Consider the following 26,751-nt stretch of genomic DNA (forward strand, 5'->3'; position numbering starts at 1 on the left):
TCTAGTAAAAAAGAAATTTTTTTTTTAAAAAGATCCAGTCAATCAGAGAACATGATTTTCTGAATTGAGATTATGATCCTATACACATAAAAGTATGTAACATTTTATATTGGATGGGAACTTGCACACCCAAACTGGCTAAATGACTAACACAAAGTGATCCACAAATTAGTAGTAAAACACCAAGATGAAAACCTGTTTGCTTTTCCACTCTACCTTTATGCCTCTCAGTGTTTATGAAAAAAAAAAAAAAAACATTCCAAGAAAATTTTACTCTTCAAATATTCAGAATCCTAACTGGAAATAAGGAGAAACTAGCCTGAGATTCTATAGTTTTTTTTTTTTTTGCGGTACGTGGGCCTCTCACTGCTGTGGCCTCTCCCGTTGCGGAGCACAGGCTCCGGACGTGCAGGCTCAGTGGCCATGGCTCACGGGCCCAGCTGCTCTGCAGCATGCGGGATCCTCCCGGACCAGGGCACAAACCCGTATTCCCTGCATCAGCAGGCGGACTCTCAACCACTGCGCCACCAGGGAAGCCCGATTCTATAGCTTTTTAAGAAAAGACAGACTCTCCTTCAAAATTACTTGTAAATCTAGAAATAAGTGAAATATGGTCAAGAATATTGATAAAATATACAAGCATTTGATAAATTGCATTTTTATTAACTTATAAGTCTTTTATATTTTTGTCCACAACGTGCAGTAAAATCAAAAGTTAGTTAATGTTTTTGTTTGAAAACATTCTGTAATTCAGATTGATCTTTTTATTGTAATATAGAATAAACATTTAGGGAAAAGTTTTCAATTAGCAATAATAGCACGCCTCAGATAAACCTCATTGGGTATGATACTGCCACTGCACAAAGCTGGAAGAGACATTAATATGGGTTGTTTTGAGAGGAAAACTGATAAATTTTGCTCAGGCATCACATAGGTAAACTAAGAGGAAATAATGCTAAACTACTTTTAAGGGTTCAGCTAAACCTGCCCCAAAATTACTTTACTATGAGAGATTGATACCTGGAATTCATGGACCCTTTATCAAGAGAAAATCATTAAAAAGAGGATAGCATTGTCTTACACGGTTTTGGCATTTATCTGACCATAAAGATAGAGAGAAATGAAAGAAATGATCTTGAGTCCCTTCCAACTTCACAGTTTTTCAAATAAACCAAAGCAAAACAAAAACATACAACTTAGGATGAACAACAGCAGGAAAATAAGAAAAATAGTACTAGCAAACATGTCTCTATAGAAAAGACTTCATAAGGTCTAAATTCCTTATTTTCAAATTAATCAAAATCAAAACACAGGCAAACAGCAAATATTAATAAGGCACTGGAGCAAAGGGACAAATGATTCAAAGGAATAAATGAGGGATTAAGCAATTTTAAATACAAAACTTATTTAGCTAGTCAGAAGCACCTGAAAAATTGTACTAAATATATACAATGAAAAAAGAATTACTACTACACTAACACATACAAATTTACCTTTATCTTAGTGTGCACATCAAAGATATCTGGAATACTACCAAAAATAGTCTTAATCTCTTCTGGTGCAAGGATAGGCCCACCTCGTTGTCCTTCCTCTTCCAAAGGCACTTGAAATAGCTAAAAGGTAAAAAAGATTAGTTTAGGTCGATTGTGGAAAAAGGAAAAAAAATTAAAAATCTAACATACAGACAGTGATAAAGGAGAGCTATGATGTTAATGGAAAAGAAAAAAAAGTTGAAAAAAAATACTTCTCCCTAAATTTGAGACCTTTTCTCATAACATTTTCTAGTCTGTTTTATCCTATTTATTTATTCATCTCTGTGTGTATATACAATCTTGTAATAAAATGTTACATTAGGGCTTCCCTGGTGGCGCAGTGGTTGAGAATCTGCCTGCCAATGCAGGGGACATGGGTTCGAGCCCTGCTCTGGGAAGATCCCACATGCCACGGAGCAACTAGGCCAGTGAGCCACAACTACTGAGCCTCTGAGTGTCTGGAGCCTGTGCTCCGCAACAAGAGAGGCCGCGATAGTGAGAGGCCTGCGCACCACGATGAAGAGTGGCCCCTGCTTGCCGCAACTAGAGAAAGCCCTTCCACAGAAACGAAGACCCAACACAGCCAAAAATTAATAAATAAATAAATTTAAAAAAATAAAATAAAATGTTACATTAGAATCTAGTAAAAGTTTATCACAGTTCTATAAATCATTAAAATTGTTAGTAGGATTCACAGTAATTTCTACTTTTTTTATTCAAGTAAGTAAGGAACAAAGCAATAAGCAGTCATACACTTAATGTAAGTACTAAATGTTTTTAAATGATAGCAAAAAAACTTGGTTTAGGGGGAAAAGACTGGATGTGAAGCTAGAAGACCTGTTTATAACCATGTTGATCTAAGGTGGAGCTGAGGCAGTGATGCTAGCACAGGGGAGCGGCTGCAAATATAGATTATCATTAGCAGAGAGGTGTGACTGCACAGAGACCATAATAAATCAATTGCTTGCAGACTCATATCAAAACCCTGTCAGAAGTGGCAAGTGAAAACAAGCTCAGGAAAAAAAAAAAAAAACAAGCTCAGGGCTCCCACTAATTCTGCATTATGGTGAGTTGTATAATTTTTTCATTATATATTACAATGTAATAATAATAGAAATAAAGTGCACAATAATGTAATGCCCTTGAATCATCCCGAAACCATCCCCCGCACCCCCACCATATGTGGAATAATTGTCTTCCAGAAAACCGGCCCCTGGTGCCAAAAAGGTTGGGGACTACTGTATTATATGATTCCATTTTATGACATTTTCAAAAACCACAGAATTATAAAAATGGAGAATAGATCAGTGGTTACCAGGAGGTGGAAGGAGAAAAGGGTGTGACATAAAGGAATAGTACCAGGAGTTTTTTGGGGTATGGAAATATTCTGTATCCTCATTGTAGTGGTGGTTAAACAAATTTTCACATGTGTTAAAATTCATGGAAATGTACATCAAAGAAAGAGTCAATTTTACTCTATAATTAATAAAATTTGACTTAAATTTTAAAATGTTCATTGACTATTCAAAGTAAAAATAATAATGTATTATTGTGTTCTTAACATATGTGGAAGTAAAATGAATGACAACAGCACAAAGGGCAGGAGGGGATTGAAGGAAGGGGGGGAAGAAAGTACATTCTAAATAGTAAGAAACTTCATTAAGATTATGAATTGTTCCTATTTTTAAGAACGACTACAATTCTACAACAGTTTATCCCCCCTTAAAAAAATGTGTGTATATATATACACACACACACACATATAAATATATATATACACATATATATATATATTCAGGCTTTCCATTTCTGTAAGTATGGTAAAAGCTACCTGCTGAAAACAAAATACTGAAGAAAAACCTCTTTCTAAATACAGCAATAAGCTGACAAGAAAGTGAGGTACCTTCGGAGGCCAAAATCTAAGTGAAAGTAGAAAGAGTGAAATCTAAGTGAAAGTAGAAAGAAAGAGTACTAAATCACCTTTTGCCCCAAAGACATTTGCCTAAACTGATGAAAGTTAAGCTTCACCTATAAAAGCCTCAGTGGGAACAGGAGACCAACACAAAACCTAGTTTCCAACATACTAACAACTTCCAGTAAAATTAAGTGTGTTTAACCAATGATCCAGAAATTCCAGGTTTTTGCCCGGAATATGTTCTCAAGGAGCCATGAATAAGAATATTCACAGCAGCACTACTAGTAATAGTAAAAACAAACAGCAACGGAACACTAAAACAAATTTCAATGTCAGCAACGAAACACTAAAACAAATCTCAATGTCTATTAAAAATAAAAGTTAAAGTTGAAATATTCATACAGGAAAATGAATTACTACTACATGCAGTGACACAGATGTGTTTCAAGAACATTTCTATCAAGTGAAAAAAGCAATTCACTAAAAAATATATACTGTTACATTTGATGTTCTACACATATGTGATAGATCTATAAGGAAAATGATAAGCACAAAATTCCAGATTACAGTTATTGCTGAGAGGGGAAAGAAATGGAATTGGGAAGAAACACAATAGAGCATGCAAAGATATCTGTAACCATTTATAAGCATTCCTTTATCTAGTCAACATTTAATTAAAATTCCTAAACAAAAATATTCAGACACCAAAATACATCAAGATTCATTAAAACTTCTCAGTATTCTTAAGACACAATACCTTAAAACAGTTCTACTGTTTGTTTTAATCCCTCATATAAAATTAGTTAGCCAAAATACTATTGATTCTACCTTTCCAATATTTCTCAAATCTATCCTCTTTTCATTCTCACTGATACTATCATAAGAAGTTCAGGTTCTCAAAATCTCTAACCAAGACTGCCAAAATAACCTCCAAGTAGATTTCCTTGCCTCCACAATTTCCCCTTCTTCAATACCTCCTTCAAAGTGAACCAAGTTCCCTTCTAAAATACAAGTCAAGTGATATCATCCCTCCTCCCATCAAAAATTCTTCTATAATTACACGTGACACACTGTACAAAGGCCGTCTCCAGTCTGGCATAAGCAGTCTTAACTCTCACTGTATCCATACTCCAACCCCTATCCCAGTCCACTTAACCCACTCTCAACTCTAATCCCCCTAGACTACTCTGTAATACCTTGAATGATACATATCTTCAGTTTGTACTGTTGGAATAATCTCAAATACACTTCCTTCCATACTCTTTGCATGCACCAATCATAATTATGCTTTAACACTCACTTCAATTTGTATCTTCTTTATGATACTTCTCCCAATGTTCAACCATTGAAAATTCCAGACCAAACCTTCCCTAAGCTGGAAGAGGAGCAAAATTCTCACCATACAAATCTCCAAATACCTTAACTAAACCTCCCTCATGAAGTTCATAACCTTCCACTTGGTATTATAATAGGTGTGTATGTTTTAACTCCTCTTCCAGTCTAAGTTCCTTTAAAACAGGAACCCTCTTTAACACTTGTCACAAAACTTTACATTAATAGGTACCTAAGTATTATTTGGAATACATCAAGCTGCTGGATAGTCACTTAATTTGGGAGCTAAGTTAAAATTAAGCTATTCCAAATCCAAACTAAAAAAAAAAAAAAAAAAAAAAAAAAATTAGTCCAAAAAAAAAAAAAGCTTAAAAAGAACACTATCATGAATTTAGACCACAATCTTTTAAATAAACTTAGGTGAGTTTATACTAAGCACAGTGGTATGAAAGTCTGTCTACAGTGTAATAATTACAAGTGCTTTTGAAAAAGAAGTTTTAGTGAATTTAATTGATATGCAAATTAAAATTCTGAAACTCCAGTGCCTTTACCACAGCCTGAAAGGATTTACATTTCTAGGTAATAAATGCTACCAAAGTACATGAACAGTATATGCCAAAGGGATTTTCTGCTACTCAACCACATTTTGGCTGACTATAAAAACTTCAACAAGAAACTCATCTAGGATGATTTCCCTTGAGGAAGAAGAGCAGAGCTGACTTAAAACAAGTGAAGTTTAATATAGCAGAGGGCCTCATAAAACCCTGACTACTGCTAAACAAATTAACTGTGAAGAATAATCTCTCTGTGAATACCAAGAAAGAAGTCTTTTCATTTCTTATTCATGCATTTTATCAATGGTACAAGCAACTAAAGGCCATTATATTGGACCTTAATGAGATATATTAAGATTTCAAATAGAGATCAGTTAAAAATTAAACCCAAATCAGAAACTCCCTATATTTTTCTATTCAAAGTCAAGCTTGATGGTATCAACCTTATTTTCCTGACAAACTATTTCCTTCATTACCACAAAGTTATTCCTTCTTTCTACAGATTCCAAAATAATGTCCTATTATTGTGTCTTTCAGAACCTTGAATTTTGATTTATTCCTTAATATCTTCTTCAATTTCAACCTACAAGGATTCATTAGAATTGTTTTTCTTCAGAAATAACTTCATAGTACATTTTAATATTAGTAAGCAATGAATCAACATTTGACTACTGCGTAATTTAAGAAAACTCGACACAGTAAAGGATTACTAAAAAAAATGACAACCATATTGTTATGCTTCATTGCTAATTGCTTTTCCATATATATACAGTACTAAATAAAGCAGTGACTCTAGAATACACATTATCAGAAAAAGCTACCACTTCCAAATATAAATGCAGTATCTTGACATGGAAGCTGCTAAATTCTGAATTAAACTCAGTCCCCTCTAAGATTGTCTATTGAGGATCCTTCTCTCTTTAAAGTCACTATTAAAAAAAGATGCTATTTCTGCATGAATAAAACGCTACTCTTACAGTTATGTCATTTCCCTAAGAGCAGTTTTTGTCATACATTTTCATTTTTAATGAAATGTTCAAATTCTATGCTTATATAATTTTCTTATAAAAAATAATACCACTTAGATTTTTTTACTTATAAACACTGGAACAGAGAACATTTTTCCCAACTCTTACCTGAATAATTGTGGCCAATATATTTACGTAATTACTTTCAGTCTGATAGAGCTCTCTTGCAACTTGCCACCTGGCTGACTGCTTTGAAGGAACTGGAGTAGAATTTTTAGATGACTTAGTACAAGACTTTGGTGTTTCTAAAAGGTATAAAGGAGGAAAGATTTAAAATGGAAGTCAGATGTAAGTACCAAACACTGTACAAATTTAATAGGAAAAAAGGGAAAGATATCTACTCCTATAAATATACCACCATACACATTTTCATTAAAGTAGAATTTCCTCCTAGAATAAGGCCAGAAAAAAATAATGGTCATGTACTCTTCAAAATTATCGAGGTCATTAAAAACAAAGATTGATTGAAAAAAAGAACTGTTCCAGATAAGAAGAAACTAGAGAAAGATAACACAACAACCTGTGATCATGGATTGGATCCTAAGCCAGAAAAAACTTTTTTCTTTTGCTTAAAAGCACATTAGGACATTAGTGGAATAACTGGTAAAATTTGAAGGTCTATAGAGTAGATCATAGTATTAAATGTTAATTTCCTAATTATAATACTTATACTGTACTTATGTAAGAAATGTTCCTGTATTTTGGGAAATACACAATTAAGTATTTAGAGGTAGAGGCACATCATATCTCCAACTTTCTCTCAAAACAGCACAGATATAAAAAATACACGTGTATGTAAAAAAAGAGAGAGAGAGAGAGAGAATGAATGAATGAATACTAAAGCAAATATGGCAGAATATTTCCATTTAGGAAATCTGAATCTTTACAGCAATATATAAAGATATTTAAGTTAAAAAAGAAGGAAAAGGTTGTTACGATTACACAGTCAAAATAATGGAAAACTTTTCATATATATATGGAGAAAGACTCCCTTAAAAAAAAAAAAAAAAAACCAACATTAACTAAATTCTCTGTTAAAGTATCTTAACATAAGATATTCAGTCTAACCCAAATTGGAGGGAGGATGCATTAGTATATTTTATATGTATCTCAAGAAAAAATTTTTAATGAAATTTCATGAAAGCTTAAAATACATTTTCTTACTATCAATATGGTTAGAATACTTAAACATTATATACAGAATCTCCTAATAGCAAGTTCTCAATAGGAAAAGGAATTTATAACACATAATAGAATGACATGAAAGAAGACAATATATAGTCCCAGCATATCAAATTTACTCAATGATAAATAATCTTAAGCATTAATTTAAACAATCATGCATACTGTGGAGTTCTGAATGTTTAAAAAAAAACAAAAAAACAGACTTCAAAGAATTTCCCACTTGCCATATATTATTTTGGGCTACACTCACCAGACCCAGGAGTCTCTGCCATTACGGTATACTTTAGGGGGAAAAAAACTGACATACACTGATCTAATTTAATTATTGTGTCTAAGCAGTGATCTACAAACTGGGTATTCTATTATTCAGAATACCTAATACATAACAGTTGTCATGTCTGTTTTCTTTAGTGGTTCATTTTCTTCTGTCCCCTCAACTTCATATTCAAGCTTCAGTCCTTTATGTTCATCTCTTACCATCTCATGCCCATTAGGTCCACCATGATCACAGAACCAGTAAATTCTTAGATCTACATATCTAATCATAATCCCCCACCCAAGCACCTGGTTCAGCTTTTCCAAATGCCTACTGGACATTTCTACCTCAATTTAACCTGGATTTTCTCTCAAACTACACTCTTTCCTCCAAAATATAAACTTTCTATTTTTGCTAAGGAAGAATTTCTTCCATTTAATACTTTGCCATCTTCTCCTCTTCCTCCCCATCACTCCATTCTATCAATATTTCCCCAGTGCTTCTTACTTTTCTTTCCAAACATCATCAACCCTGGTTTAGGGCCTTATTACCTTGTGGCCCAAGTCTCTAGAGATTACTTCATGGTCAGGCTATCTCTAAACTGCCTTACTTCTAATCATGCTTCAGAATAATCCACTACAAATTACTTACTCAATGAATCACTCTGCTGCTCAAGTTTCTAAAGTTCCTTGCTGATGACAATATACAGATCAGACATGCCAGTCTGATCTCAAAGTTCTCTAATATTAGGCCCCAATTAACCTTTTTCTAATGTGACTCTTACTCCTCCATCCTCCAATCAAACTGACCTATTCACTTTTCCCTAAAAACTCATTTTGTACGCTGTTACCTGTATTCTTGCTCCTCTTATAATCTCAAATCCACCTCAGTTTTCTGGGCCTACCTTAAATTGACTTTCAATTCCTTCCATGAATATTTAGTGAGTACCTACTCTATCCTAGGCACTGGGAATAAAGCAGAGAAGCTAGACAAGGTTCTTGTTCTCTTCCAGCTTACATTCTGGTGAAGCAAGTAAAATAAAGCAGTAAACAAACAATTTCTAACAGTGATAACTACTACTGAAGGCAACAACCAGGTAACGGGTTGGTAGGAAGGAGTAGTGGGACAGAGACTTAACTTTAAAGAGAACCCCGATAAGATTTAAGACAGGGAGAGCAAATATAAAGTTCCTGAGGTATGGTTGTAGTAGAAAAATCTGAAGAATAATAAAGATATTATGACTGACACCCAGAGAGGATTAGTGGAGGACAAAAGCACATGAGGTTAGAAGTAGGTGAAGAAAGATTACATAGGAACCTGAAAGCTACGGTAATACAAAGCCATTGAATGACTTCATGCAGAGGAGCGGCATGAACTAATTTATACGTTTTTAGAGACTGGTTAGTCTGCATGTAGAAAGGCAAAAATGAGTACAGGGAGACCACTTGGGGACGACTGCAATTGTCTAAGAGAGACCATTTTTACAGAAAAGGTTGATAAAGGAAGTGTAACAAAGGAACAGAGTTGGAGTGGCAGAGAGAATCAAGAGTTCTAATTTGATTATGTTAAGTTTAGGATGTGTATTAGACATGAACAAGGAGGTGTCAAGTATATTGTTGGACAGGGAAAACCTCAAATTTGGGAGTCAACAGCATATAGAAAAGCCATGGAATTAAATGAGAAAATTTAGGAAGAATTCAATGGAGAAGAAACGGCTCAGGAATAATATTCCACATTTAGAGTTAGAGAGAGAAGTTAGGTCAAGGAGAATGTGAAACGAATGATATGCAAAAGCCAAAATTAAAAAATGTGTCCAGGAAGGAGTAGCTGCTAATGTGTTGAATGCTGCTGATTACACAAAAACTGTCAGCACCCCCAGCAAGAGCAACTGGAATGAATGAAATTCAATTGGAATGAATTGAAAGGAAAATAAAAAGCAAGGAAATGAGACAATGGATCAAGGTGATTCCTTCAAGAGTACCTATATGAAAGGGAAGAGGGAAATGGGACAGTAAGTGGAAAGTATTACAGAGTCCAGGGAAGGTTTTGATTGTTTCATAAATTAGAAAACACAACAAATTTGTGTGCAGACTAAAAAAAACAGAGGGGAAAAACTGAAGATCAAGAGAGAAGAGCTAATTATAGGTGGCTTCCTGTATCAGCTGAGAACAAAGTAAATTCACCTTCCTCTGACTTCACTGTACCTATTTTCTCTATAATCTATGTGACATCTTCTATGATTCCTGTGTGTTAAGAACCTGCTCTTTGAACAGTTCTATCAATTTCTAGCTGTGTGACCCCAGACAAGTTTTCCTTCTCTAACCTCAATCTAGTCATCTGTAAAACAGGGACAATAAAACCTATCTTATAAATATACAAAACACATAAACAGTTAGTATATAGCAAGCAACTATTAAATGTAAGCATTTTCATGTGCCTTTTCTCCTCAGACAGAACAAAGGTCATTAAAAACAGAGCCTTTCTGGGACTTCCCTGGTGGCTCAGTGGTTAAGAATCCGCCTGCCAATGCAGGGGAGACAGGTTCGAGCCCTGGTCCAGGAAGATCCCACATGCCGCGGAGCAACTAAGCCTGTGTGCCACAACTACTGACCCTGCGCTCTACAGCCCGAGAGCCACAACTACTGAACCCATGTGCCACAAGTACTGAAGTCCGTGTGCCTAGAGCCTGTGCTCCGCAACAAGAGAAGCCACCGCAAGGAGAAGCCCGCACACCGAAATGAAGAGTAGCCCCTGCACACCGAAACGAAGAGAAGCCCCCGCTCGCCGCAACTAAAGAAAGCCCGCGTGCAGCAACGAAGACCCAACGCAGCCAAACTTAAATTAATTAATTAATGTAAAACAAAGAGCCTTTCATATTCACTGTAGTAGGAATTTATCTATCTATATTCTAATAATTATTCTATTCCACTAAATTTAAACACCAATTTTTAAAAATGTGAATTACCTCCGTAGTTAATGCTAGATTCTGGTGTGTTGGAGATATCTAGGAGTGACCCTATAGAAAGGGAATGTTCAGCTGACGGGCGCTTACGGGGAGGGAAAGGTGACATGTCTGTCTCTCTTGAAAGCTGAGCAAGTGTCTCCTTTAAACGACGTCTTTTGCGATTGCTGTTTGGGGTATTTAGAGAAAGCAGTGATACTGATTTCTTGAGCTCAGGTGTATTAGCCTGCAATCAAAAGCACAAAAGCTCAATTTTACTTCAGTGGTTCTTTACTGAGACAGGAACAAAAGAAAAATATATTTACGAGTCTGACAAAATCGGGGTTTTGCACAAGAACTGTACATCTATATACTCTTCCATGTAATTCAGAAGCTTCATGAAACATAATAATCAAAGGAGCATTGTAATTATCTAACCCTTAACACCTAATGCTTTTTCTCCATAGCACTATTACTATTACATATTCATCTGTAAGCTTCTTTATTGTCTACTCCCCATTAGGCCATAAACTCCAGGAAGACAGAGACCATTCATATTTCATTCACCATATCTCTGGCATTTAGCACAATGCTTGGACATAGTGCTCTCCAATATTTGTCGAATACCACTTGATTTTAGGAGTTCTCTTCTGAAATCTAAGGCATATTTTTTAAACTTTATGTCAGGAACCTTACATTGAGAATAAAAGAGTCCAAAGAGAACACAACAGAGTACATATTTAGATTTTATAGAAACACAATAAATCCACACCTTCACTTTCAAATATTCCATTCAAAATTATTAAATCTCGAACTGAAGTAAATTTTCCTTAAAGCCTGCTTCTATACCTTTATGTCACATTTTGGTGAATGATACTACTTTTCACCAAGATCCAGCATCCAGGCTGGATTTTTCCTTGCCTATATTCCTTCTACTACAGTCATTTTTAAAATGCCATCTCTCCCCTTAATATTCTTCAGTGGTTCCAATATGTACAGGACAAATCCAAACCCTTTAACATATTAAAAACTTGATTCTGCCTATCTAGTCAGCTTTATCTGTTGGCCTTCTTTCCCACACTCTTTTCCAAAGCCATACTAAACTACTTGCTATTTTAATGTACTTTCAAGTTTTCATTCCCTCTCCCACCTGCTATCTAACATGAATGTCCTTACCAGGTTAGCCTAGGAAGCTGGCTCATATTTATTTGCTCTTTCAATTGCGCCTGAGTCTCTCAGAGTGAAGCTAGTTAGAATACATACATTACTCAATTAGAGCACATTTCTGCACGTCTCTCTTTCCTTTAAGGTTCTAAGTTTTTGAAGATAGGGATGTTACTGTTCATGATGGTATTACCAAGAATTTGCACAGAATGAAAATCTACATAGACTATTACTCAATATCCAACTGTTTAATTATTCTGAAACCCCTAAATATGACAAAAAAGATGACCTGTGTGCTAATTATACTATGCTCTTTTGGGATAAAAAAGTGTCATCTTTATACAATCAAATTCACAGAATAAATGACAAAAGGGACAAAAAGCATACCTTTTCATATAAATACATAGTTTCTCCAGCTCGGGCATCCATCTGAATGCTTCCCCAGAACCACTAGGGGAAAGAACATTTTAATTAAGAATTTATCTCATCGGATAAGCTATCAATATTACCGATGTTTTTTAAAAACCAATCTCATTCTAGAATTACTTGCCTCTTGCTTGACAACATAAAGTTTCTTTGAAGGTTCAAATGGAAGTTCTTTTACTATATTTTCTTCAACTATAAGGTGAGTGCATCTTTCATCTCCAACAGGTAAATAGTTTCCTCCTAAAGAGGAAAGCATACAAGCATACATAAGCCCAACTATTTAGCCCCAGGCCCAAATTTTTAAAGAGGCATATTCACCTCCTGATCAGCAGGAGTAAGCAATAAAATACATATAACTTCTAAATTATGCTAAATTCTACCTTGCATTTCAGTCATTTCTTCCATATTGGTTTTCTCTTCATCTGAAAATCCCAGGAAACTTAAAATGCAATCTTGAAATGGAGGAACTTTAAATTCATTTCTAAATTCATCAAATGATGCACAGAAATCCCTAAAAACAAAACACACTCTTCTAAAACCAGCTCAACTGAAATTCAATAAGTTAGGCAGATTAATTTATAAATCTACGGTAATTCTCAAGGTTTTAGCATAACCTATTTACTGAAAATATTTTACATTTGGTCCTGAAATGTTCATAAAAACCTCAGTTAAAAAAAAAATTGACGTGTCCTCAGTCATCCCAGAAGTAACAACATCTCACAAAGTTTAATCACGGGTAATCTTTACAAGATGCAAATCTCTGCTCTGTACATGAAATTTTATATGCATTCCAGGAGTTCTATAGTTTCATAAAATCTTAAGTAATAATGAAGTACAATAGCAAGGAATTATGAGATTGTAAAGCTTAACAAGGTTACGAAATGCAATCACCACTTAAAATGTAACCAGACAAACAGAAAATAAGAAAAAATATGGCACATCCCAAACATCCAGATGCATTAAGCTATTACCTGATAATTTTAGAATGTTCTTAATGGTTATTAAATTATTTCACAAAGTGAAGTTCAAAGATATCATAGATGTCTTGCCATTTTCAATTTTTTATAAACAAAACTTTGCTCCTCCTAGACTTTATTCCCTAAGCTTCACAAAGACTGACTTAATTTTTTATATACTAATCTATGAATTTTGGGCATGTGGGTTTATCTTCATGACACAACGTGACTGATTCACATAATTAACCACTGAATTTCTAAACACTTACTGTTCATTCCGCCTTTCCCAAGCTTTATATATCCATTCTGGTTTCATAATTGGAGTACCCAGGCTCACAGCTATCTAAAAACATAAACATGTTTATCATTAATTATATGGTGAATTTTTACCTTAAATAACTGCATTCATGCAAGCTATAAGCAATTATATACATACATTTTGCACAGTCTTAGATCATTGTTCATCTGCTTTGTAACAAAATATAAAGAAAAATTAACAGAAAAAACTATCTTTCCATCATACAATTTAGGTTAAAATAACTTTGAAACAAGTTCCATGATGTCCAAACTGTTTCACTGTATTTTAAATAAATACATCTGTGAAGTTAATTAAGTTCATCTTTATTACATTTCTATTTCTCTTTGTGTTTACCTCCTTGGAAGTACTAACCCCCAAGACAGCAGTAAGAGTAAGAGAAAATTTCCGATAAAGTCATTAAAACCTTAGATATGAATTGTAAGTATACCTCCCAGGAATTCAACAATACCCTAAAATTACCATTTGCTACATAAATACACTGATGGAGGGTGGGAACAAAGTGATAAACTCTTCCTAACATATTCAAGTGCAATCTTAAACTAAGACTTTAATCCCAATGAAAGTATTTTCTCCCATTCTTTTATAATTTTCACAAGTTAAATCTTGGAACCATTTTATAAGAACAAAGTTCTGCTTTAGATAAGAGAGAAATATCTGCCCTCATGACCTTCTGACTTCCTTATTCACCACTGCTCATAGTAATCTTTGCTAATATTATTCATCTGCCTAAACTGTTATCCACCTACCAACCTCCACAATCCCCATCATCTTTTAAGACCTAACTCAAGTTCCACTGCCTCCTTCAAACCTCAGGGGCCACACTCCTATGATTTAAAATTTTTACTAAATGTTCCTAGAGCAAAAATTGAATTTCTGATCCTCAATAAATTATGGGGGAAATAGACAGGATAAGAGCACTACTGTTAAATCCATCCTCAAACAGTGCTATATTGAAATATAGAAAAATACCGAAGTTTACATACCCTGAATTTTTCTCCTTGTGTACAATTTGCCACCAAATGTGTAACTTTTGAATTAAAGTCTTTTCGAATAACTCCACCCATGTGATGAACCAATGTCACCAATCTGACCTCAAAAGAAAATGTAAACATTGACTTTATAATTTGAACAAAATTTTAAACTATGTTTATAATTCATTTAGCATTTACTGAATACTTTCTATTTATAAGGTACATATGTGAATTTTTATAAAGATAAATTTTATGTCAAAAAAATTAAAGGTTCATTTGCCTTACTGGCACAGGAAAAATTATACAGAGATAAGCTAGTAAAGATGATCACACAAAACTAAGTTAATTAACAACTGGCTTTTACACAAGTAAGAAAGTAAATATATTACTTTTTGGAGGGGGGTGAAGTAGAAAAGAATAGCATTATTGCTTTGCCAAGCAAAGGGGGATATATCGGGCTCATGCCTGGAAAAACTGTGTGTCCCAGTACATGATTTTTTTAAAACCAGGTTGCCATCACACCAAGATTCTTCCCACAAAATTAGAGTAATACCCCATTAGCTCCAACATAAAAAATTTTATGGGTCAAAGAAAGAAGTTTCTATGAATTCTCTAGAGCAATGAGAATGCTTTAAGGCTGGACCTGCATAACAAAAAATCACAATGCGTAAACAAAAACTTCAAATAATGTGGCTGATGTGATACTTAACAAAAAGACAGTTTAAACAGATTAGATAGTCATGAAATTTTTCTAATTCACATACCAGCTATCCTAGATGAAACATCTGTTTCTTTACAAGGCTCTTCAGAGTATTTCTTCACAAAGTTTAAGACCTAGTATATTCATAGTAATTTCTCCTTCAATGTTTTAAAAATAAAACCATGATATAACTACCAAAAAAAAAGCTAATTTAAATTTATTTTGCTAGAAAAAATATTCTTTGAATAGAATGTTTTAAAATACTTACTAGTTCTTCTTTCTTCCTGAATCCAGTAAAACATAGTACTAGATTCATCATGCTTGTACAATAGAGTGGGCGACATGAAAATGGCAAAGGCTGAAGGATACAACAATTTTAAATCTGTGAGCTTCTTTACAGTAAAAATAGAACACATCTTTCTCAAGCTAAACGTATTTCCCTCTCTTGCCAATTAACTTTCCCAATCCAAAGATATACTTCCATCTTTCAATATGCAACAAACAGCAAAAACCCAGTTTCACAATAAAAATTTCCCATGATTCCCATATCGTATTTGATATATATCATCTAGACACTTTACTACTGGCAAATAAAACATAAATATTCATACCCAAACCTTTATTTCCAAAATGTACTTTGACACAGATGAAGTATTATATGGAAAGATTTCCATACGTTACTGTAAATGCTTCAAATTAAAGTTAAAAGAAGTCAAAAATAGTTTCTAATAAATACTAATAATACATACACTTGAACCAAATATGATTCCAATTTTTGAGCTAAAAAATGGAGATAATAAACAATTTAACAAATGGTTTTATCTATCTATACATGAAAGAAAATGGTTAAAAATATATATTTAATTTCCACTATTATACAGGAATGTTCTTTTCCATAATTGTGGCCTTTAAAAAGTTTATGTGGTTTCTGGGCTTCCCTGGTGGCGCAGTGGTTGAGAGTCCGCCTGCCGATGCAGGGGACGCGGGTTCGTGCCCTGGTCTGGGAGGATCCCACGTGCCGCGGAGCGGCTGGGCCCGTGAGCCATGGCCGCTGAGCCTGCGCGTCCGGAGCCTGTGCTCCGCAGCGGGAGAGGCCACAGCAGTGAGAGGCCCGCATACAGCAAAAAAAAAAAAAAAAAGTTTATGTGGTTTCTGAAAGCAACACTTCTGAATCAAAACAGAGAATTAAAGATTATCATGTGCTCATTACTAGTATCTATAACAAAAGAAGCACAAAGACCCAAGCAATTTAAAGTTAAGGCAAGCTTAAGAATGCCAAAACAGAGCAATAAAAACCAAAGAATAGGTATTTACTACAACTCTTACATTGAAATGCTATTTAAAAACAAAAAGCTAAAGTAGGACTTCCCTGGTGGTGCAGTGGTTAAGAATCTGCCTGCCAATGCAGGGGACATGGGTTCAAGCCCTGGTCTGGGAAGAGCCCATATGCCGCAGAGCAACTAAGCCCGTGCGCCACAACTACTGAGCCTGCGCTCTAGAGCCAGCAAGCCACAATTACTGAGCCCACGTGCCACAACTACTGAAGCCCGCGTGCCTAGAGCCTCCGCAACAAGAGGAGCCACCACAATGAGAAGCCCGCGCGCCGCAACGAAGAGTAGCCCCCCTCGCCGCAAATAGAGAAAGCCTGCACGCAGCAACGAAGACCCAACACAGTCATAAATGAATGAATGAATAAATAAATAAATAAATAGCTAAAGTAATTTCCCTAATTTTAAATCATGCAGAAACTGATAAAAATGGAATTGTGGTACCAGTTCTGTGTGAAGGAAAATTAAAGTTTATGTATATGTACACATCTTTAGAACTCAAGTTTAAGCAAACTACTACTTCCCAAGATACTGCAGGTATTGAGACTAAATATATGTAAATAATATTGTTTAGAATTAAAGGACTATATTAGAGTAGCCACTACTATTCCTATCCTAAATATTCACATTCTCAACAATTAATGAAATTTTTCTGCATAAAAATTCTTTAATAAAAATGTAACCTTGAGAAGTTATAATAAGCGTATATTCTTTCTTACCTCTCCTTTTTGTGCATAGTTTAATACAACTGGTGGTCCAATAACTCTACAGTCAGTCTTGTATAACTCATTAAAGACAGAATCCTGGAAGTCCATGACTATGAATACATTTTCAAATTCTGGAGAATCCAAACTTTTAAATTCTTCAACTGATTCCATCTTCACAAATGGCACTTTAATTTCCTTGATTTTTTTCACGGAGTTATTAGAAATAAAATATTATAAAATTAATTCATGTGTCTCTCTAAATAAGACCTAAAAATCAATTCAATATCAACATTTTTATATTTGTAGAAGTTTAAAATCATACAATAAGCATTATACTTAATAGTGAACAGTCATATTTCTTTACTTATGTTTTTATATAAACGTATCTCCATCCATATTAAGATCTTAAATTTTGAAGATTATTATAAAGGTAGTCATTATAAAGCATCTAGTATGCATACAAAATAAAGATGATGAATTTTTAAGTACACGTATTTATAGTAAGATGCATTAGAAAGATATCCACTACTGCTCTTTATTCTGATCAAGAAAATGATGCCACGCATATAGTTCTTCCTGCACAAACTGTTTTCAGAAAAATAGAAAAAATACTATGACATGCAACATCTACAAAAAGGATGGAGTTAACTTAATGATTTCAGTATATACAAGGGAAGTAAGAGAAATATATGAAATATGTAGGCAGTTGCAGCATGGCAAACACAGGATATAAAAAGGCAAGTTAGTGTTTAACACTTTATACTGTAGATCTATGAAAAAGAATGAAGATATTTCGGTATCTATATGCCTCCCGTTTTTAAAGAACAGAACCATTTAAAAGAAAATTCAAATGGGTCAGTAAATTATTTGGGATTTATTTGTTAGGCTGACGTGTAGGGCTGAATTGTGTATATCCAAAACTCATGCTGAGGTCCTATAGGGATACCTTAGAATGTGACTATCTGGAAATATGGCCTTTCAACATGTAATTAAGGTTAAATGAAGTCACAAGGGTGGATCCTAGTCAGATTGGATTAGTGGTGGATTGGTGTCATTATAAGAGGAGGAAATTTGGACACACGAAAGAGCAGAGATGTGCATGCACAGAAGGCTGTGTGAAGATATATGAAGAAGGTGGCAGCCATCCACAAACCAAGGAGAGAGGCCTCAAGAGAAATCAAACCTGCTGACACCTTGATCTTGGACTTTTAGTCTCCAGGAAAGTGAGAAAATACATTTCTGTTGTTTAAGTTGCCCAGTCTGTGGTATTTTGACATGGAGGCCCTCACAATCTAGTATAACTGGTATAGAGAGTTAGATATATTTCACATGCTGAGGTAAATTCCCTGATGACTGTCAATTATTGTGATTTGTAATTCTGGAAATAAAGCAAGAATTTAGAATAAATATAAAATTATTGAGAAAAAAGAAGCTAAAGAGTTTAAAGTGTCATCTTCATAAATACATAAATGGAATGTCATTTAAATCTAACAATGCCAAATTACTTTATAAGGATTTCATTATTTATGAAACATTATATTTTTGGGTTTCAGAAACACCCAAATTTTAAAATAAATGTAATAGTTTCTATTAATCTAGCTTCAGAGTGCTCAGAGTATAACTTGTGCCTAATTTAGGTCCAATCACCATGAGTGGACTCTACAAATACAATCAAAGGAAGTGCAGCATGCCACATGCAATGAAATGCTTGACCTACCATATTAACAATACTTTTTATAAATTTTTCATCCGATTTTCCAGGACAACTTTCTTTTATCTTTATAACAGGGACTTCCATTATTTTAATAGTCTGTGGAAAAGAGACTTAAGTATGAGGTTAAGAAAACTATAAATTTATTTATACACAGATGGAAGAAAAATATTTAAAAAAACCCAGAAATCTAAAAACTAAATTCCCATACCTTTAAGGCTTTTATAAGTTCTTCTTGTTTTCCAGCTTCTTGAACTAATATTATTCTTGTTTCAATCTGAGGCATTTCTTCTATTAAAATTAAAAATGTTTAAGTAAAACATTTTTATTCACTAACATCAAAATCAACAGCACATGCAACTTTAGGAAAGATCCATTTATACAGTGAAAAAGGAAGAACTGGCTCTTCTCCTGACCAGGAGAACAATGTTGCAGCTACACTGCCCTCACATACGGAAAAAGCAATATCCAACAAGATGCTTTCACCTTCAAATTTGGGAAGCATTTATCCAAACAATAATAAAAATCTAGTGTAAAGAGTTTCTGTTAACAAATTTTTACTGAATACCTGTAGCCTAGCTTAACAGTTTTACAGTTAAATCATAAGAAAGTTACTAGTCAGTAAGTTTAGGATTAAAATAGTGATTTGATATTTTAAAGCAGATAACATGTTTACCTTCAACATATGAAGTAGATCCAATAAATAAGTTTTCCTTAGAAGTTTCAGTAACTTTAGAATCAAAAATGGAAGAGTCTGCCAAGCTTGTACTCCCAGTAGTGGATGTTAATGCACTATTTTCAGCCATTATTTGTACTCTTCTGCAATGGCTGAAAAAAACAAAATTTGAATAAAATTACATGAAACAAACAATTACTGGGCAAAAACAAGCATTATACCTAGAACTTATAAAAAGTATCACTACCCTTTTTTTTTTAATACTGAACCAAACAAAGTCACTCAACTTCTCTGGGCCTCAGTTTGCTCTTCTGTAAAATAAAGGTACTAATAACTGACTCACAGGGACACAGTAAAAATAACAATGTACCGGAAGTACTCAGATATTACCTGACAGTCAAAAAGTACTCACAAAGGTACTCATAAATACTATGCTACCTCTCCACTCCATACCTTTGCCCTCAACCAAACTATTTCTCTTCCTGTGTTCATTTATAATACCATCATCCCCCAAATAATCCCAGTCAAAAACACGATCCAGCCATACTCTTTCATCTGCCTCATTCGCCCTGCCCCAAAGCATCTCTGTATCTCTGGGACCCAGCCCCCCTTTCTGTGGCCAATGTCACAGTGGCCACTTGGTCAAATACAACAGTTCCAAACAACTTTATCACCAGTTTCTTCAGCGGTCAATTTCCACATGGTTTTCAGGGTATGCTCCTAAAAACAAATGTGACCATATTATTTCGCTACTTAGAACTTCCATGAGCACTGCTCCCTATCCGATCAAGTTCAAATTCACCATCCACTTTACACTTTAGTCCTAGCCTACCTATTTAGCCTCATCTCCTGTATTTCCCCCAGTCCACATCGACTGTATGCTCCAGCCACAAAGCATTTCCCAGCATTTTTCAAATACAGATCATAATTTACTCCACACCTACTTGTATTTAATAGTGCTCAATTCTCCACCTATCATGTCTTTCAACCCCTGACCCACCACTCTTGACTTATCCTCTGTAGATTCCTCCAAACCTCTCATGTATAACTGGACTGCTCCCTTACTTGTATTTTTATATTACTTTACAAATGTCTAAAAGATTTCACGAGACAATTAACACATGTCAATAAGACTCTGGACTATTAAAGAAAATCTTTGTTTTTAAATTTCCAGGACTTAAAGAGTTGAAAAGTTAAGCAAGCAGGGAACAAAGAAAAAGTTGAATAGATCTTCATCAATTTAAATTGGGGTTTTTACATAAGTTTATTATCTTGAAGTAAATTTCCAGAATATTGGGCAAATATAAAGAGAAAGCCCAATCTTATCTGGAGGTCTATGCCTGATCTCTTTCCTACTTTTTCAGAATAATAAAATATACAAATAACTTCCACCAGATTTTTAGCAAAGTAATAGTTTCAGGTATCATTAGCAGCATTTCGGCATGGTGATGTCAAATAGTGTAAATATGTACATACTAATAACAACAGACCTAAGCGCAATTATTAGGTGCACACTTCAAAGACAAGCAACTCAGCTTCCTGTCTCAGCTCTGCACTTAGTAGGTTAAGCCTCAGCTTCCACATCAGGAAAAGAAATAATAGCACAACTCAAATCCAATTGTGATAAAAACTGAATAGATGATGTCTCTAAATGAGTGACGATTATTCATTCTCATATATACTCACAATGTGGACATTTCTCATTGTCTTACCAAACATCCACGGCAATCATTATTCTAAGGCTCTCCAAAGGAGTGCTCCAATAGTTGTTAATAAGAGCCTTTACTTAGAATCAATGATAAATTCTATCCAGCCCTTATTTTTTTGTTAAGTCTCACACTTAAATGTTTCCAGTGAAAAAGAAAGGCTCTATCTAAACAGGCTTTCATTTAAAGTCCCCTTAAAAGAATGTTAAAAAGAAAAACCGGGGCTTCCCTGGTGGTGCAGTGGTTGAGAGTCTGCCTGCAGGGGACACGGGTTCAGGCCCTGGTCTGGGAGGATCCCGCGTGCCGCGGAGCGACTGGGCCCATGAGCCACAACTACTGAGCCTGTGCGTCTGGAGCCTGTGCTCCGCAAGGGGAGAGACCACGATAGTGAGAGGCCCGCGCACCGCGATGAAGAGTGGCCCCCGCTTGCCACAACTAGAGAAAGCCCTCACGCAGAAACGAAGACCCAACACAGCAAAAATAAATTAATTAATATCCTTAAAAAAAAAAAAGAAAAACCAAGAGATGAATTAACCTGCCTTAAGGAATGTAGGAGGAGGGAGACTTTAATAAATCAAAAACACCATGAGTTTACATTTTTCACCTATGCCTCTCTGTTTAAAGACCATCAAAACAGGTAGGTGATTGGGACTTCCCTGGTGGTCCAGGGGCTAAGACTGCGCTCCCAATGCAGGGGGCCCAGGTTCGATCCCTGGTCAGGGAACTAGATCCCATATGTTGCAGCTAAGAGTTCGCATGCCGCAACTAAAGATCCCATGTGACCCCAACGAAGATCCTGCACAACGAAGATCCTGGGGCAACGAATATCCTGCATGCCACAACTAAGATCCCACGCAGCCAAAAAAAAAAAAGGTAGGTGATTAAAAATTAAAATTGACTGATGACACTGTATGTGATCAATTTACTGCCAAAACAGTTTTAAAATTTAGAAAAAAGCTGCATGCTAAACTCATCACATATCAACAGTCTGATTACAAACTGAAATACACTAATCACTTTTTCACATTTATGTATTCTGTAAGTTTTTATAACAAACACAAAAGGATCAGTGTTCATAAACCCATACAGATTACTTCTCATCTGAGAACATACTCAAGGAGCTTCTAACTAAATATAACTCATGCCTTTTTTCATCACAAAGATAAAATTTGTCATTTAAACAAGTTTTCTTTTACTTATTTTTTTAGGCAATCATCTTTCAGGGTGGAGGAGCTAAACGCCTTCCTGGGTATGTTGGTGGTGTTACAATAACACTGCTAACATTACATAACACTATGACTAACAATATTTATTTAACGCTTAATATGCGGCATTATTCTAAACTTTTAGACATTGTTCTAAACCTTTTACTTGTATTCATTTAATCTTTGCAACAATCCTAAGAGGCAGGTACTATTATCATATTCCTCTTACAGGTGAAGAAACCTAGAGCGGAGAGATTAATTCCCCCCCAGGTCAGAGTGTTGTTAGTGGCAAAACAAGGGTTCAAATCCGGTCTGATTCCAGAGGCTGCGCTTTTAACCATTAAGCCATACCCGTCTGTACGCGGGGTGGGGCGCTGGAATGAGCTGGCGTTTTATCTTAAATACTAAAAACTAAAGAGAAGACGCCAAGAAGAATCCAAGGGTGAAACCACTAAGTAATCTGAGATAAGCCCCCAAAGGGCGCAGCTGCCGGCCCCCAGAGCCGCAGAGCCCACTGCGGTTTGCCAAGACCCCTTTCCCGACAACTCCCCACTTTGCCCAGAAACTCTTTCGGAAGAAATATTCAACCAGGTGAGCGGTGACGACGCACAGCAGCCAGGCGGACCTCGGGCTCCCACTTCGCATCCCGGCCCCGATGTTGGGAACGCGGCGGTGTGGTTCCCAGAGCCGGGAAGCCAAAGCTGGGAGCTCCGGAATTCGCGGTCACCGGGGCGGGGCCGTGGGACACAAGCAGAGCGGCCCACTGCTCCAGGGACGCCGGCCCTCTCCCACCTCCGCCACCCGCACCCACAGAGCCCTCACCACTCTCAAACGACGCCCTGGAAGTTCCACCTTTTCAAGAACCGACCCTTCTCACTTTTACCGCCATTCCTCGCCGCCGGCGGCCGCAGCCAATTCAAAAAGTGACCCGCAGAGGGGCGGTGATTGGCCGCCGCTCTCCGCCCACCTCCCCGCAGGTGCCAACCGATTGGTTGTGCGTGTGTTTCAAATAAACCCAACGGCTCCGACGTCAGAACGTCCCGAATTTGTAGAGAAGTGCCCGGATGTTACCAGGAGGTGGTAGTAATGGCTCCTGGGGTTCTGTGGGAGTAGCAGGTGTGTCTGTGACTACCGCTTGTTTACTCAGTAAACATCCCGTTTCCTAAGGAAAGTTTGAGTGGATTCTTCGTCCCCTCGGCTTTTTTTTTTTTCCCCCGCCACCAAATCCTTTAAACGTAATCAGTGCCTTGACAGATGAATTTTTCTCCAGTGATTCCTGTGAGCTGTAAGATTTTTCTGCCTGAGCTTTAGGAATTTAAAGTTGGGTTAAGGGGTTTGGGGTTTGGTGGTTTTGTTGGCGCGGCGGGGCCCAGGACACGGGAACTCGGAGTCTCTCCAGATGGACTTCAAATCAGCAGCCTCTTATTTAAATCCTGACGTATGTAAAGCACTGTGCTCTGGTCTAGGGAATTTCACGGATGATTAGAATAAATTCTTAGTGTTTCTAAGCCTTTTTAAAAACATATATAAGCTTGCATTTGAACAAATGTAAAAATATGTCACGAGATTCTAGACTCTTCTGGAGCCAAAGTAAATTGTTAGCTGCTGCACCCGCCCCTCCACCCCTTCCCCGAGGTCTTTTGCTGCTTTCCTCTGAAGTCTAGCCAAGAATTTATCGGTTTTCCTATAATTACGATTGTTATGAAAATCTTTTATTTTCTTCGTTTTCTAAATATAATATCCTGTCACACAACCTCTTAAAAAGACACCTCCCGAAGGTGAGTTTTGCATAGTTCCCACCTGATCGCTGGTTTAAATAAAGGAAGAAAGGAGAATCCGCTGCTGAAACCTTAAATTTCAACAAGAGGAGGAGAACTTGTACTTTGGAATGGAACACTTCTGAACGTCTCAAACAGGTCGTCAGGATTTGGAATTTTTCCTAACTTTGTCAGGCCACCTTAGAATGCCTGAAAAGTTTGTAATGCATTCCACAAAATGAGTGAACCAGTCTGGTAATTATTGGTTTCCCTGTTAATAATTGAAGAATATTTACAGTCTGCCCTTCATTTAATGCTATGATAACCGTTAGGGAGAAAGCAAAGAAAAACAGTAATTGAAATTTCACTTTGGAATGTGCTTGCATACTTAAACTAGGGTGTGCCCAGCATTCCAAAAGGTCTCCTCACTGAAAATACATTAAGCTAGTGAAGAAAGCAACCTGTTTCCTCTGTGCATTGCTCCCTGTTAGGCTTTGCACCCAAATCTATTGATTGCCTACACAGTATCACCACACAAATTGTATGCTAGCCTAACGAAAGCTATACTTGATTCCTTTTAAGGGTTATATGGCAGTCTGACTAGCAAATAAACGGGCAATACAGTCTTCTAACATTTCCTAACCATGTGACATCCTTTTCCATTTCCTAGGCAAGTAACCTCAAGCAAATAATTTAACCTCTCTATGCCTCAGTTTGAGTCTTTATAAAAGGGCATGATAATACTTACCTCAGAGTATTGTTGTGAGGATTAAAAGTTAATATATGTAATTAAAACATATTCTAGCATATAATAAACATTCAGTAGATGTTAGCTGTTAATATTACTACTACTTTGCTGCTGTGGCTGCTGCTACTATTACCACTACTGTTACCTCAGCTGAGACCCTATACTTGCCTGATGGGACTGATGGTCCTCTACACCGCCTTCTCACCCCTGACCACAGGAGCAATGGCAGCAGTGTTTCTGTTCCCTTTGCCCCACCCATCCCCAGCCACAAATCCCGCCACCCACCAGACAAAGCTTGGTGCAGTGAAGACCTCCATTGCATTCTTTTCCTACCAGAGAGAGGACAGTCCTTCTACACCAAACTTAATCTCTCTTCTCTTTTAAGGGAAAGCCTGCAATGCTCAAGATGTCTCCTCTTGTCTAGAAGATACGGCGTTCTTGCTGCTGCCCTTGGCCAGGCTTCTGTCCCCTTCCAAGGCAAGTCCAGCCAAGATTCTTTATGCTAAATGCAAGCCTCTTCCTTCAGGTGCCTTCACTGGAAATGTAGTTATTGAATTCATATGTCAAGGGGACAAAACTGTTTACAGTACAGGATAAATAGATAGATAGACAGATAAATCAATATGAGAAGTTCCTTGAAAGAATAAACCATTTAAAAAATTCTTACATGTCATTCACAGCTCCTAAGATGCTGAATGAACAGTTTTCAACAAAAAATACTAAAGGAATTGAACTAAAGTACTTAGTATATTAAAGTACGTGACATATTTTCATCAAACAATATGATAATTTCTGAGGTGGGGAAATGAAATGTGGAAGATAGAACTACTGAGATTCTTCCTTTGGAGGATCAACTTCCCCACCTCCATCTCTGAATTGAGTGACATGCTGGACCATCTTTCCTGACTCTCATCTTAACACTTGTTCCTCTTCCAGTTTATTCCCTCCTCTTTATTTATAGTTCCTTTCTTTCCTTACACCCTCCCCTTTCCATCTCCATCTTTGTTTTCCATATGTACTCCTTCAGGGCAGCAGAGAATGGGAAGTTAGGAAAGTTAGTTTGGGGTTATGGAATATCTTTTTCCACCCTATATCCACCCGCATTCACAAGTATGCACACTGCCCACGCCATCACTCTTCAAATCAGAATGAAGAAGATTTCTCACACTTTTGTAGTTTGTTCTAATCTGCTAATAAGAATTAGTATATCTGAAAAGACTATTAAATTTTTGCAATAAATGGGCAATATTTGTTGTGGTGGATTTTGTTTTTATTACCTAAAGTTGTGATGAAATATAATTTCTAGGTTTTACTTTTTATTTTTTAAAGGAACATTTCTTTCTCTTTTTTTTAAATAAATTTATTTACTTATTTTTGTCTGCATTGGGTCTTCATTGCTGCACACAGGTTTCCTCTGGTTGCGGCGAGTGAAGGCTACTTTTCTTTGCAGTGCATGGGCTTCTCATTGTGGTGGCTTCTCTTGTTGCAGAGCACAGGCTCTACGTGCATGGGCTTCAGTATTTGTGGCACATGGGCTCAGTAGTTGTGGCTCGCTGGCTCTAGAGCAGAGGCTCAGTAGTTGTGGTGCACAGTCTTAGTTGCTTCGTGGCATGTGGGACCCTCCTGGACCGGGG

At 36.3% G+C, this 26,751-nt stretch overlaps 1 protein-coding gene and 1 non-coding gene across 9 annotated transcripts in view; both read right to left on the reverse strand.

Annotated features, from left to right (window-relative positions):
• Positions 1-23,563, reverse strand: part of ECT2 (epithelial cell transforming 2) — a 64,260-nt gene extending 40,697 nt beyond the window's left edge. For 2 of the 8 annotated variants that reach the window (XM_027111672.1, XM_027111633.1), the window contains exons 1-14: positions 23,435-23,563; positions 19,702-19,853; positions 19,237-19,316; positions 19,032-19,124; positions 17,327-17,509; positions 15,548-15,637; positions 14,592-14,699; positions 13,559-13,632; positions 12,714-12,844; positions 12,458-12,573; positions 12,295-12,357; positions 10,768-10,990; positions 6,470-6,606; positions 1,494-1,613 (exon numbers count right to left, since the gene is read on the reverse strand). In XM_027111672.1, the coding sequence (XP_026967473.1) occupies positions 1,494-1,613; positions 6,470-6,606; positions 10,768-10,990; positions 12,295-12,357; positions 12,458-12,573; positions 12,714-12,844; positions 13,559-13,632; positions 14,592-14,699; positions 15,548-15,637; positions 17,327-17,509; positions 19,032-19,124; positions 19,237-19,316; positions 19,702-19,831 (1,548 nt within the window). In that variant the 5' untranslated portion in view covers positions 19,832-19,853; positions 23,435-23,563. Of the gene's footprint in view, positions 1-1,493; positions 1,614-6,469; positions 6,607-10,767; positions 10,991-12,294; positions 12,358-12,457; positions 12,574-12,713; positions 12,845-13,558; positions 13,633-14,591; positions 14,700-15,547; positions 15,638-17,326; positions 17,510-19,031; positions 19,125-19,236; positions 19,317-19,701; positions 19,854-23,434 lie in introns of those variants that run through there. The other 6 variants (XM_027111679.1, XM_027111650.1, XM_027111641.1 and 3 more) reach the window with 5 other exon arrangements.
• On the reverse strand, positions 728-868 carry LOC113623983 (U4 spliceosomal RNA). Its single transcript, XR_003434153.1, has one exon. It is a non-coding gene; the product is annotated as a U4 spliceosomal RNA (small nuclear RNA).
• Positions 23,564-26,751: the final 3,188 nt, after the last annotated feature.

This window comes from Aethalodelphis obliquidens, unplaced genomic scaffold, assembly GCF_003676395.1.
Source record: "Aethalodelphis obliquidens isolate GAN/ISIS:26980383/991018 unplaced genomic scaffold, ASM367639v1 scaffold1, whole genome shotgun sequence".
Taxonomy (NCBI): Eukaryota; Metazoa; Chordata; class Mammalia; order Artiodactyla; family Delphinidae; genus Aethalodelphis; species Aethalodelphis obliquidens.